The sequence below is a fragment of the Raphanus sativus genome, chromosome 8 (genome assembly GCF_000801105.2).
Source record: "Raphanus sativus cultivar WK10039 chromosome 8, ASM80110v3, whole genome shotgun sequence".
NCBI lineage: Eukaryota > Viridiplantae > Streptophyta > Magnoliopsida > Brassicales > Brassicaceae > Raphanus > Raphanus sativus.
In genome coordinates this window covers 27,062,771-27,075,608 of record NC_079518.1, presented here as the reverse complement: position 1 = coordinate 27,075,608, position 12,838 = coordinate 27,062,771, and the positions used below count along the sequence as shown (strand labels likewise).

Here is a 12,838-nt window from a genome sequence, read left to right as displayed (position 1 = left end):
TTTCTGCATTTTTAATTCGAGATAAATTATTTTTATTGTAGTTTTTATTTAAAATAATTTTATTAAATAAGTTTTTGTATGTTTCAATGATAGTATCTTTTATTATTTTTTCAGGATAAATATTTTTATTATTAATAACATCTTTCTTTATATTAATTTTATAATCAAAATGCAACATTTAGAAACTAAATTCTAAAATCACCAATTATGTTTTTTTCAAAAGAAAAAACTTAATATACTGCAAAATCAAAAAAATAAAAACCAGAAAATCTAGAAATAAGAAAACAATCCACACCTAAAATCTCTACAACCAAATTCTAAAACCATATCTTAACGACAAAATATTTTCCGATTAGAAGACAAATTAGATTCAGATAGGATCAAGTTCGAAATCCTAACTAACAGCCATTGTTTTCGAATTGTTTGGTTTTGTTCAAAATAAAGAAAGGATTGATTCACATTCTAGAATCTAGTGTAACCGTATTTGGGTATATCTACTAACAAGTCGTCTTTTGTTTTTGTTCAAAATAATGAAAGGATTAGAATTCTAGAATCTAGTCTAACCGTATTTGGAGCATATCTACCAATAACTCGCCGCGCGTCTTTGCGCTCACTATATAACTCACCACGTTTCCTTTTGACTCCACCCCACTTTCTCCGCTCCTCTCTCTTCCTCCCACGTCACACTCCCTGAAAATCCGAGCTTCATCCTCGTAGCGTGAGACATGGCGGAAGTGAGATCACCTCCAGTGGCAAAAAAGGTGGAGCATGTGATGCAGATGTTCGGTGACGTTAGGGTTGATAATTACTACTGGCTCCGTGACGACTCTCGTTGCAACCCCGACATGCTTTCTTACCTACGTGAAGAAAACGAATACACTGATACCGTCATGTCTGGTGAGTGAGCTTCTTAGTCATTAGGGTTTAATCTCTCTGTTCATGTAATCACTGTGGAAGCTGTTTCAGGAACTAAGCAATTTGAGAATCAGATTATTGATTAAAATATCAAATAGTCATATAATCCGGATCAAAATATCTCGTAATTTGCTTTTTTTTTTATATAATATTAACATTATTTTCTCCTGGATTTTGTGGTTATGTGGTAAGTAGACAAACTTCGAACGTCTATGTATCTTGAACATTATAACATTAGCATTCGGTGTATTTGCATACTAGTTTATCCATGGACTGCCTCCAAGTAATTATTCTCTACTTTCTATAGATTTGGTATTTACTTTCATAGAAAATGGTAATTTTTCAATTTGATATAGTTAAATCATATAAACAAATTTTATATTGTATTTTTGGTATCTATTCGTTTCTGTTTATAAAGAAACCGTTCGGGTATTTGAGAATATTTTAGTCTGGTTTCATTTTTTTTTGGTTAGGTTAATGTTCATGCCTAGTGTTGACTGTGGAATATCTGTTTTTCAGGGACTAAGCAATTTGAGAACCAGCTGTTTGCTGAAATAAGAGGAAGGATCAAAGAAGATGACATATCTGCACCTCTACGTAAGGGTCCTTACTACTATTACAAGAAGAATCTTCAAGGAAAGGAATATGTTCAGCACTGTAGGCGTTTGATCACTGACAACAAAGCTGAGCCTTCTGTGTATGATACTATGCCTACTGGTCCTGATGCTCCTCCTGAGCATATCATATTGGATGAGAATGTCAAGGCCCAAGAGCATGGCTACTACAGAATTGGTACCTTCAAGGTTTGAACTTTTAGCTATCCCTCTCAGAAGTTCTGTTTCAATCCTGCTTTTTTTGTTTAACTTGATGTTTTCATTTCTTGATTCTGTATACAGGTTAGTCCTGATCATAAGTTGGTGGCGTATGCAGAGGACACAAAAGGTGATGAGATATATACAGTTCATGTCATCCACTCTGAGGCTCTGACACCATTAGGGCAACCTCTAAAAGGAGTAACTTGTTATCTTCAGTGGGCTGGTAATGATGCTTTGGTCTACGTAACTATGGATGAAATCCTGCGACCTGACAAGGTTTTTTTCTTTTTTCTTTTTACCATAGGTAGCAATTAAATTTCGATTAATCAACTATTTTTATTAGTTTAAGACCTGTTTTATCATAATTATGACGCAATTGTTTCATTTACTATGTTCAGCAGTCAATCTCTGTGGATTTGTCATTTTCGTATTTTCTTTGTGACAGGTTTGGTTACATAAGTTGGGGACAGAACAAAGCAGTGATGTATGTCTTTACCACGAGAAGGATGATATGTTTTCCCTTGATCTTCACGCCTCTGAGAGCCATAAGTATATATTTGTTGCATCCGAAAGCAAAACCACAAGATTTGTCTTCTCGCTTGACGTCTCCAAGCCTCAGGATGGACTCAGGGTGCTGACACCTCGTGTGGACGGCATTGATTCATCTGTAAGTCATCGAGGGAACCACTTTTTCATACAGAGAAGGAGCACTGAATACTACAACTCAGAACTGGTCTCCTGCTCAGTTGATGACCCATCTAAGACAACAGTTCTGATTCCACATAGAGAAAGGTAAAAACTTCTTGTTAGAATCTGTTTACCTCCCTCAGTGTCCAGTGCAATTAATTATTAGTCTCATTTATATTCTTTGGCTTATATGCATGCATGGTTGGATTTTTTTTTCCAATTGCTAATTGTGGTTTACTATTCCATTATTCACTTAAATTTAAGGTCTCCTTTGTTTCATATAGGTAATAATAATTATACTCTATTTTCGATATAAACAGTGTAAAGATTCAGGAAATTCAGCTCTTTAGAGATCATCTAGCAGTATTCGAGCGTGAACAGGGACTACAGAAGATAACGGTTTATAGGCTTCCCGCTGAAGAACATCCTCTGAACGGTCTCCAAGCTGGTCGTAGTGTTAGCTTTGTTGATCCGGTCTATAAAGTGAACTCAACAGAGTCTGAATTTTCCTCCAGTGTTTTGAGGTTCTGCTACAGCTCGTTGAAGACACCTCCTTCTGTGTATGACTATGACATGGATAGTGGCACTTCTGTTATCAAGAAGATTGATACAGTAAGTAAACCACTTTTTTATTTTTGGCTTTTACTTACAATTTCTGTTTTTTCGTATATAAGCTGCCTTATATTTATTATTATTTGCAGGTATTGGGAGGTTTTGATGCGTCAAACTATGTTACAGAAAGGAAATGGGTCAGTGCAGCTGACGGAACTCAAATTCCAATGTCTATTGTGTATAACAAAAAGCTTGCAAAGCTAGATGGGTCTGATCCTTGTCTGCTGTATGGATATGGTTCATATGAGGTACTTTTTAGCTGAGGCTTTGATAGTCCTTTCACTTTTTTTATTTATTTTTATTTTGCTAATCTATAAATTACTCTTTATCGTTACAGAATTCTGTGGATCCGTATTTCAAGACATCAAGGTTATCCTTGTTAGACCGTGGTTTTGTCTACGTAATTGCACATGTTCGTGGAGGTGGTGAAATGGGGAGACAGTGGTACGAGAACGGGAAGCTGCTGAAAAAGAAAAACACGTTCACTGATTTTATCGCTTGTGCTGAGTCTTTAATAGAACTTAAGTACTGTTCAAAGGAAAAACTGTGTGTGGAAGGAAGAAGTGCTGGTGGTTTGCTGATGGGTGCGGTTCTTAACATGAGGCCTGACTTGTTCAAGGTGGTTGTCGCTGGTGTTCCTTTTGTAGACGCTTTGACAACAATTCTGGACCCAACTATTCCGCTTACGACATCAGAATGGGAGGTGGGGTTTGATGTTTCTTCAGTGCCTTATAACATGGATTAACATAGTTTCTTACTTGCATGTGTTATGGTTGGTTTCTATCATTGTAGGAGTGGGGTGACCCTAGGAAGGAAGAATATTACTTCTATATGAAATCGTATTCCCCTGTTGACAATGTGAGTATATATTGTCTCTTTTTGGTATTATCTGCAATACATGACAAGAAGGTCTCTGTGATGATGCATTTATTCCAATATAACAGGTTACAGCGCAGAATTATCCAAATGTTCTTGTAACCGCTGGGTTAAATGGTACGCACTAATTTGTCTTTATACAGTTTGGACTCAAACTTGCTTCTGAGTACGGTTAAAACAGGCTTGGTCGATAGTTTATTATGACTTGTTGATATGGTTTTTAAACTGTTTTGTGACAAACAGATCCAAGGGTGATGTACTCTGAACCTGCCAAGTTCGTGGCGAAACTGAGAGAAATGAAGACTGACAACAACTTGCTTTTGTTCAAATGTGACCTTGGCGCTGGACATTTCTCCAAATCTGGGAGGTATGAACGTGGCCAATTTGTCTCTCAACATTACAAACACGTAACCTTTTGTACTGGACGAAAGTTGGTTTTTGGTATGTGATTAACCCATGTTTTTGATACTGAGGTGCAGATTTGAGAAGCTTCAGGAAGATGCATTTACGTTTACTTTCATGATGAAAGTTTTGGACATGATTCCTGTTTCTGTGTGAGTAGTACTCGCAAGAAAGCCTTTAATAGTTTATCTTCTTTTATTTGGTGTTTTGTTTATGCCCTGATCCCTTCTAGACACATTTTATGCGTTTGCTAATAAAGAGAAAGACCATGTTAAAAATATTCCCTGTTGTAACTATAAGGCGAGGAGTAGTATAAATATTTATGCTATAGTGTTTTTCTTTATATGAAAATTAACTAACGAAGCAAAAAGGTAAGAGAAGGAAACTCTGGTAATGACTTTTCTTGTTATTTACAGTACACCTTTTCTGCTTAATCTCACGTCTATTTATAGTCCAGAGAAGGTTAAGTAATTATAGACAAGTGTTAAGATGATGATAACATTGTTGACTAAACAGTGTCCTGTTAATGGACAATTGGATAATCATAATTCTTAACATTTCCCTTTGGTTATCCATTTTTATTATGTATTGGTTTGTAAATTCTAGTTTTAACTGCCTATTTCTATAGTTAAAAATGAATAATATTCAATCCCCTTCTTCTTGTGGCTGATATTCTCGAGCTGTCTAGCAAAACTCTGTTTGTTGGAGGTTGAAGATTTTATGGCTGCTACCTAACTTTGTTTGTGGTAATTAATATATTTGTTCCAAAAAAAAATTCAATCCCCTTCTTCTAATGTTTAATAGTTTTTTTTTGGGTTTTCAGGCGATCTCCAATGATCAGAACCCATGAAATGATCAGTTTAATTGTAAATTTTGTAATTTGTGAAGTTTAGAACTCCTTGTAATGTAATTAAAATTGTCATGGTCCAATGGCAGAACCTTTTTGAAGTTCTTGATTTTTTTTTTAATTTTAGAAGTTAAACTATTAAATTTAAATTTTATAAAACTTACAAATTATTGGATTACATGAAATTTAAACAAGTAGATGATACTAAAGTTTATTTGACAGCCGACCTAATAACACGTAGTAAAAGAAGAGTTTACTTACCTCTTGCAACCTGAAACTAAAGTGAGATGTTTTGATAATGTTTCTTTCTCTGTCCATGGAGTTCCTACAAAATCCAAAAGAGCGAAATCTACTTATTGGTAAAATAGTAATCTTCATATTGGTTGTCCTCGGCAATCTCTATAATATTATTTGAGAAGTCAGTTTCATATGTGTCGCGTTCACGTTAACTTTCATGATGGTTGATTACGCTGATACTCTTAATGAATTAAAAAATTTACATTTAAATACTATTATTGAAATTTTTATTTAGTTTCCTTTTAAATTTTTTCAAATAACATATATAATAAAAAAAAACATTTATAAAGTTCAAAAACCAAATTTAAAAAGAAAATATATGTTTATATAATATGATTTTCAGTAAAAAAAGGAAATTTCACAAAATATAAATATTCCATTTAAAACTATTTTAAATAACATAAAATATATTTTAAAAGTAATAAAATATTTCTTTATATCTATATTTTCTTAGATGAAATTATATATTTGTATATAATGTGATTTTGTAATCTATAAATTATATTTTACTTATATAATATGATTTCTAAAATCTAATCACAAAAAATTAAACTGTTTATTTTAAAGAGATATTAAAAATAAAGTAAAATTAAATTTTGATCAAATAATTAAAATATTTTAAATTAACATAACACTATAATTTAACAAAGTAGATATATTATATATTATCATTATTAAAAATATATATTAAATTTTATGTTTTATCTTTGTCAAAGTTAATAGAACTATAATCAAAATACCAAAGCAAATCTAAATTCTTAATTATTAGATTATTTAAAATAAATTTCAGTTTACCATTTAATAAATATAAGGTATAAAATTATTTATAATTTATAAATATTTTAATTATTGTAAATATTGATATGTGCTCATGAGCTTCCAAAATTGTTTTAGTTACTTATGTAAATAACTTCCTATTGATTATCGTTTTACTTTCTAATATTTTATTTTAAAAATCAACATATAATTAGTTTTTGTAATTTAGAATCAAATACTTTAGTTTATTTTTAATTCATTCTAAGCACAATATATTTTAATTTATACATAATCTTCCTCAGATATATTTAGAAATCTAAAATAACAACCAACATAAATGCAAATAAGAAATTTAATCATAATTTTCATATAATTTTCATATAATTAAAATAAAAAATATTAGTTGAATTTAGAGAAATTGATGCAATTAATCCAATATACCCAAATGATAACTTATTTAAAATCATATGTCTGATTAAAGTAATATAATATTATTAGTTTAAATATGCATACAAATTAGAAATTAATTCAAAATTAAAATTAAATAATAATCAACTACTGCAACATATTTAATTTATAAATATTTGTATCTGTGCATGACCACGAAAAAATCACCTAGTACTATCTAAATTAGAATTTTATTTAGTGAAAATTACCATTTTACCCAGATATAAGAGAAAAATATGATCAAGAGGCTCGTAGTCATTTAAACAGAAAAATGTTAGAAAACCTTCATTTCTGAATTAAACATCCCCCAAAAAACTTTAAACCTTATCAATTTAATTATTATTTTTAAACTGAAAACATATATAACTAATTTCATTATTATTATTGAACAAAGTTTTATAGCATATTTTAATTATTTATATCTATGTTTTTCAAAAGTAATAATATAATTAAAACGATTGAATATGTAAAGTCTATTTTAGGTAATATTTGAAAAATTAAAATCACATTCAAATTTTATAATAAAATACATTGTAGTTTAACAAAAAAAGTTTCATAATATATTTATATCTGCAAAATTGTAGACATTACTTATTTTGTTTATGTAATTTTATTTTATTTTGAACTCTCGCTTTTCATAATAGAATTAAGCTGATTTTTTTTTGTTTCATAATATTAGTTATTGTCAGATTTTAATGTATTTGACTAATTAAAATTGGAAAGTTTTTATCATTAGTTGAGTAATATTTAAAGATTCTTTTTGAAAGTAAATAATTTGCTTATTTTGTACTTTTAGCTAAAACAAGTTTTTTGGATTTAGGTAAAACAAGTTTTTTGAGGACCAGTGGTTTTGAGGGAGTTTATATCCATCCAATAAGGACAGAGCTTTTGCGGAGATGTAATTAATCTAGATTATCATAGAAAAAAGAAGTTATAAAAAGAGAGAATTATTTTATTGAACTATAATTTGCCGAAAAGTGGAATTAAGGAAACAAGAAAAATAAAAAGAAAAGAAGACAGAAATATAAGGAAGTTTGGATCCATCACGTTCCAGTGGTTCCATATTCTTATAGGACGCTTCCGTAAACCCTAACCCCTTCGCCAGGCCTCGTGTTTCGTTTTGTAATAGATCGATCGGGTCTGTATATTAATACTAATCTCCGATGACAACCGTCGAGCTAAGAGAACAGATCCATGTTACCGAGAACGAGCAGGAGATTTTCGATCTTACTGTATTGAACCAAATTTAAGATCTTCATAATTCTCAAAAAAATAATACTAATGAACTAAATTTCATCTATATGTTGCTGTTAAATTAATTTCATCTATTATAAATATAACACATATTATACTCTTGTTATAGAAAAAATCCTCCTATATATTAAAATAGAAGTACATTGGACACGTGGCGCTCACACAGAGGTTCTCACGAAAAATCTAGCGATTCTATTGGTCGAATTTTTGTATTTTTCTTTTTGATTTATTTTTCTACTCGAGCTTCTAATTGGAAAGTCACATTAATTGTTAATCGTACTAATCATTTCTTACGCTAGAATCTTAATAAATGTTCACCATTAATCACAAATTGCAGAACAATTTTAATAAATGTTGACTAATCATTAAATGTCTTAATGGCATAATACGTTTTATATCTAATTAGGAAACTTATTATTATCAACATACCTTATTTACATTGATTACTTGCGCAAGTCTCGCATCATATAATATGCATAATCGTTTTTAACATTACAAATTTAATATGTTTCCTTTAATCAAACGTAATTTAATTTACATACTTTAGTCTAACCAATTACTTGTGCAAGTAATATTCTTTGCGTTAATTGTTAATCTCATTAATCATAACTTGCGCAAGAATTTTAATAAATGTCGACCATTTACATTAATTTCTAATCTCATAAATCAAAACGTGCGCAAGAATATTAGAAATTTATATTCTTAATGATATATAAATACTTAATTTGAAAGTTACATTAATTGCTCTCATTAATCATAACTTGCGCAAGAATTACAATACATACGTGTATTAATAAGTTTCCTTTTTACAAATTTAGAATTAAAATATTATGATATTTTAGCTTATCATGCAAGTTAAATCATTGAGAAACGTCCACCAATTTACTATATATAATACATTCACAGTAGAAGAAACGAAGCCACTGACTTTTTATTCTGAACTTTTTTATGTTGATATTGTTTTTGTTATTTTACATCATTAAGCTTTTATAAATACATATTTCATTAGAGCTGACTTTTCTTTTGGTTTATATGCAGATACCCTATTATAACGATTTCACCACGATGCAGGTAAATTTTTTTATCTCTCTATATGATTTGATTAATCGTAGATTTATTTTAATTTTAATTCTTACTTTTTTAAATATGTTCATAGTTATTGTCTTTCTATTTAATGATTGTTTGTTAGAGCTTAGAAGGAGAAAAATGCTTTCATATGTATTTTTCTATTGGTTTTTTAATTTACAATTTTAGTTTATATATGCGCAGACCAACGATTATGATGTTTCCTCATGAGGATCCATATGTACTTAAATGATCATATCATCCAAAACACGTAAACTACAATGTAAGTTTCATGCTTTGTTACTTTCTCTATGTTTTTCAAATAATTATTTGCTTATACATTAAAGAACAAAATCTTTAATCAATATTTTATTATAAAAGTTAGTATAACTTTTTATACATATTATCAACTTTGTATTCAAATATGATTAAATACAATTTATCATATTAAAAATGTATATCTTATAAATTCATATATATTCACATATCTGCACATTTTTGATAGAACATGCATCGATTATTAATTCTTTTCTTGCGCAATTAATATGATCTCTTATGAATCTATTATAAATGTAAGTTTTTTTATTTATTTGAATAATTCTTGCGAAAGTTTTAATCACATTTATTTATATTTATTGAGAATCTATTATTTTTGAATAATGGGGTATCACAGTAATTTGACTTTTAAATTTTCAAAGTCGTTTTTAATCTTGTTGCCTTATTTTAAATAAATTTAACTTACGCAAGAAGACTAATATTTAATTCAAATCAGTTTATGATATTGTAGATTTAATAACTCTATTTATTCTTGCGCAATGTGGAATCACATTAATTGAAAACTTACTTATGTTGCAATGGTTTTTGTCGTTATCCGCGTTATTCATTATTATTTATTTCAAAGAAAAACACATTTAGTCTTTTCTTTTCTTGTGTTCATGACAATTTTTAAAACATTTGCATTGTAATAACGCCCATGTTTTAGTAATAATCTGTTGGGAGAGATGAAATTATCTAATTTTCGTTCTAATGACATGTTATTATTTAGTCAATGTATTCTTTATTGTTTTTTTTAGTTATATTTTTTTATTGGATTATTTTTTGTTTTCAGATCTCAATATATAATAAGGTCATTTTATAATTATTATTATCATCATTTAACAATTATATTATTACTTGTTTATTATTTAGTTGTCACAATTTGTCTTGAATGAAAAAATGTCCATATTTATCACATTAATGATTACCAATTAATGACGATTACAACATCACGTAACATATATTCGTCATATTTAATTCACAAAATTGATTGGTAATAAGTAATAATGATTTATGTTAACGCATTAAATTCAGAACATCTACATAGCAATAAAAAGAATGTAATAAATTGTATGAATATTTTTTTTTTGATACTAACTTGTCGTGCAATCATATCAACACTGTTATATATATATCTTACATTTTCTTATGGTCTACATTTTAGGTTGCTTATTTTCATCAAAACTTAATCTAATGACGTTTTTTAGAAAAAGATAACTTCTTCTGTTATCCGGAAGGACGATGATGAAGAAAATATTGAAACTATTAAAGAAGCATGTTATTGGGCATCAGCAAAGGATCTACGCAAGTTGTTTTGTGTCCTATTGCTAACACATAGTATCACAAATCCAGAAAACGTTTGGAATGCTACTTGGGAAAAACTATCACAAGATATATTATGCAACCAAAGAAAAAGTTTATCAGAATTAATTTAAAAAACAATTGCATTGTAATAACGTCCATGTTTAGTAATAATCTGTTGGGAGAGATGAAATTATCTAATTTTCGTTCTAATGACATGTTATTATTTAGTCAAAACACGTAAACTACAATGTAAGTTTCATGCTTTGTTACTTTCTCTATGTTTTTCAAATAATTATTTGCTTATACATTAAAGAACAAAATCTTTAATCAATATTTTATTATAAAAGTTAGTATAATTTTTTATACATATTATCAACTTTGTACTCAAATATGATTTTATACAATTTATCATATTATAAAATGTATATCTTATAAATCATATATATAAACTATATAGTTCTTTTTGTCATCTTTTTTTGTCATCATAAACTATATAGTTCTATATCAACTATATTATAATTTGATTGGCTGATTTATTTTTTAAATTTTTTCTTTTTCTAAAAATCTATCCTACGCCATCTCTTTTTCTCATCTCCTTCTCTTTCTTCTTCTCGATTTCACTTTATAATTAAACAAAACTAAACGGAGTAAGGGAAAGTCGGGAACACATATCTGCACATTTTTGATAGAACATGCATCGATTATTAATTCTTTTCTTGTGTAATTAATATGATCTCTTATGAATCTATTATAAATGTAATTTACCTTATTTATTTGAATAATTCTTGCGAAAGTTTTAATCACATTTATTGATATTTATTGAGAATCTGTTATTTTTGCACAATGGGGTATCATATTTAATTCAAATCAGCTTATGATATTGTAGATTTATTTACTTTCTTTATTCAATTTAAATGTTTATTATGAAAAATTAATATTTTCTGCTTTGCCTCCTAAACATGTATTACACATTAGTGTTTGCTTACATTTTATAGTTACAATAGCATACTAATGAGATGAACTCTTTCTTTTGCAGATCCTGATGTTACAGTGCTCACGTGATATTTTCTCTGGTTCTAGATTTTTCAGGAACTCCCTTGTCTAAAAGAAAAAGCTAAAAAGATCATGACAATAGCCTTGAGGATTAACACTCTCTCAACAAGAGACATTCCCACAAGAAAATCAAGGGGGGGGGTGCTCTCGAAGATTTTTAAAAAGATTTATTTCCTATTGTTATGGCTTTGTCTTACTTCCGCATTCTTACTATGATAAAAATGGATTTGTCTTATCATATCTAGCTTGGGATTTTTTTTGATTATTGAAAACTTACTTATGTTGCAATGGTTTTTGTCACTATCCGCGTTATTCATTATTATTTATTTAAAAAAAACACATTTAGTTTTTTCTTTTCTTGTGCTCATGACAATTTTTAGCACAATTGCATTGTAATAACGTCCATGTTTTAGTAATAATCTGTTGGAAGAGATGAAATTATCTAATTTTCGTTCTAATGACATGTTATTATTTAGTCAATGTATTCGTTATTGTTTTTTTAAGTTATATCTTTTTATTGGATTATTTTTTGTTTTCAGATCTCAATATATAATAAGGTCATCTTTATAATTATTATTATCATCATTTAACAATTATATTATTACTTGTTTATTATTTAGTTGTCACAATTTGCCTTGAATGAAAAATATGTCCATATTTATCACATTAATGATTACCAATTAATGATGATTACAACATCACGTAACATATATTTGTCATATTTAATTCACAAGATTGATTGGTAATAAGTAAGAATGATTTATGTTAACGCATTAAATTCAGAACATCTATATAGCATTAAAAAGAATGTAATAAATTGTATGAATATATTATTTGATACTAACTTGTCGTGCAATCATATTTAAACACAACAATAAATATGATACCAAGTTGCGCAAGTAATCCGCATTGAAAATAAGGTAAGTTATTAATAAACAAATTAACAATTTACAAACATGGTAAATTACATTTAAAATCATGAAGTAAATACTCTTGGGATTCAAATTACTGTTAAAGGAATGTTTACATTTTTGTATTTTTCAAAAAAAGGTTTACGATGAGAGGGAGAGAGAAAGAGAGAGATTTAGTGTTTTGGGTATACCCGAGGATTTACAGTTTAATGTTTAGGATTTATCCAAGGGTTTAGGGTATATCCAAGAATTTAGGGTTTAGTGTTTGGATTTTTACCCAA

General features: G+C 28.6%; 1 protein-coding gene across 1 annotated transcript; it reads left to right on the top strand.

Annotated features, from left to right (window-relative positions):
• The first annotated feature begins 535 nt into the window (after positions 1–535).
• LOC130499233 (uncharacterized) lies at positions 536–4,587 on the top strand. Its single transcript, XM_056993289.1, has 11 exons — positions 536–897; positions 1,435–1,718; positions 1,812–2,006; positions 2,176–2,522; positions 2,738–3,029; positions 3,119–3,277; positions 3,367–3,732; positions 3,822–3,887; positions 3,974–4,022; positions 4,149–4,272; positions 4,385–4,587. Exons 1-11 carry the CDS (start codon positions 726–728, stop codon positions 4,461–4,463), a joined length of 2,133 nt encoding a protein of 710 aa, XP_056849269.1. The 5' UTR covers positions 536–725; the 3' UTR covers positions 4,464–4,587.
• The last annotated feature ends 8,251 nt before the right edge of the window (positions 4,588–12,838 follow it).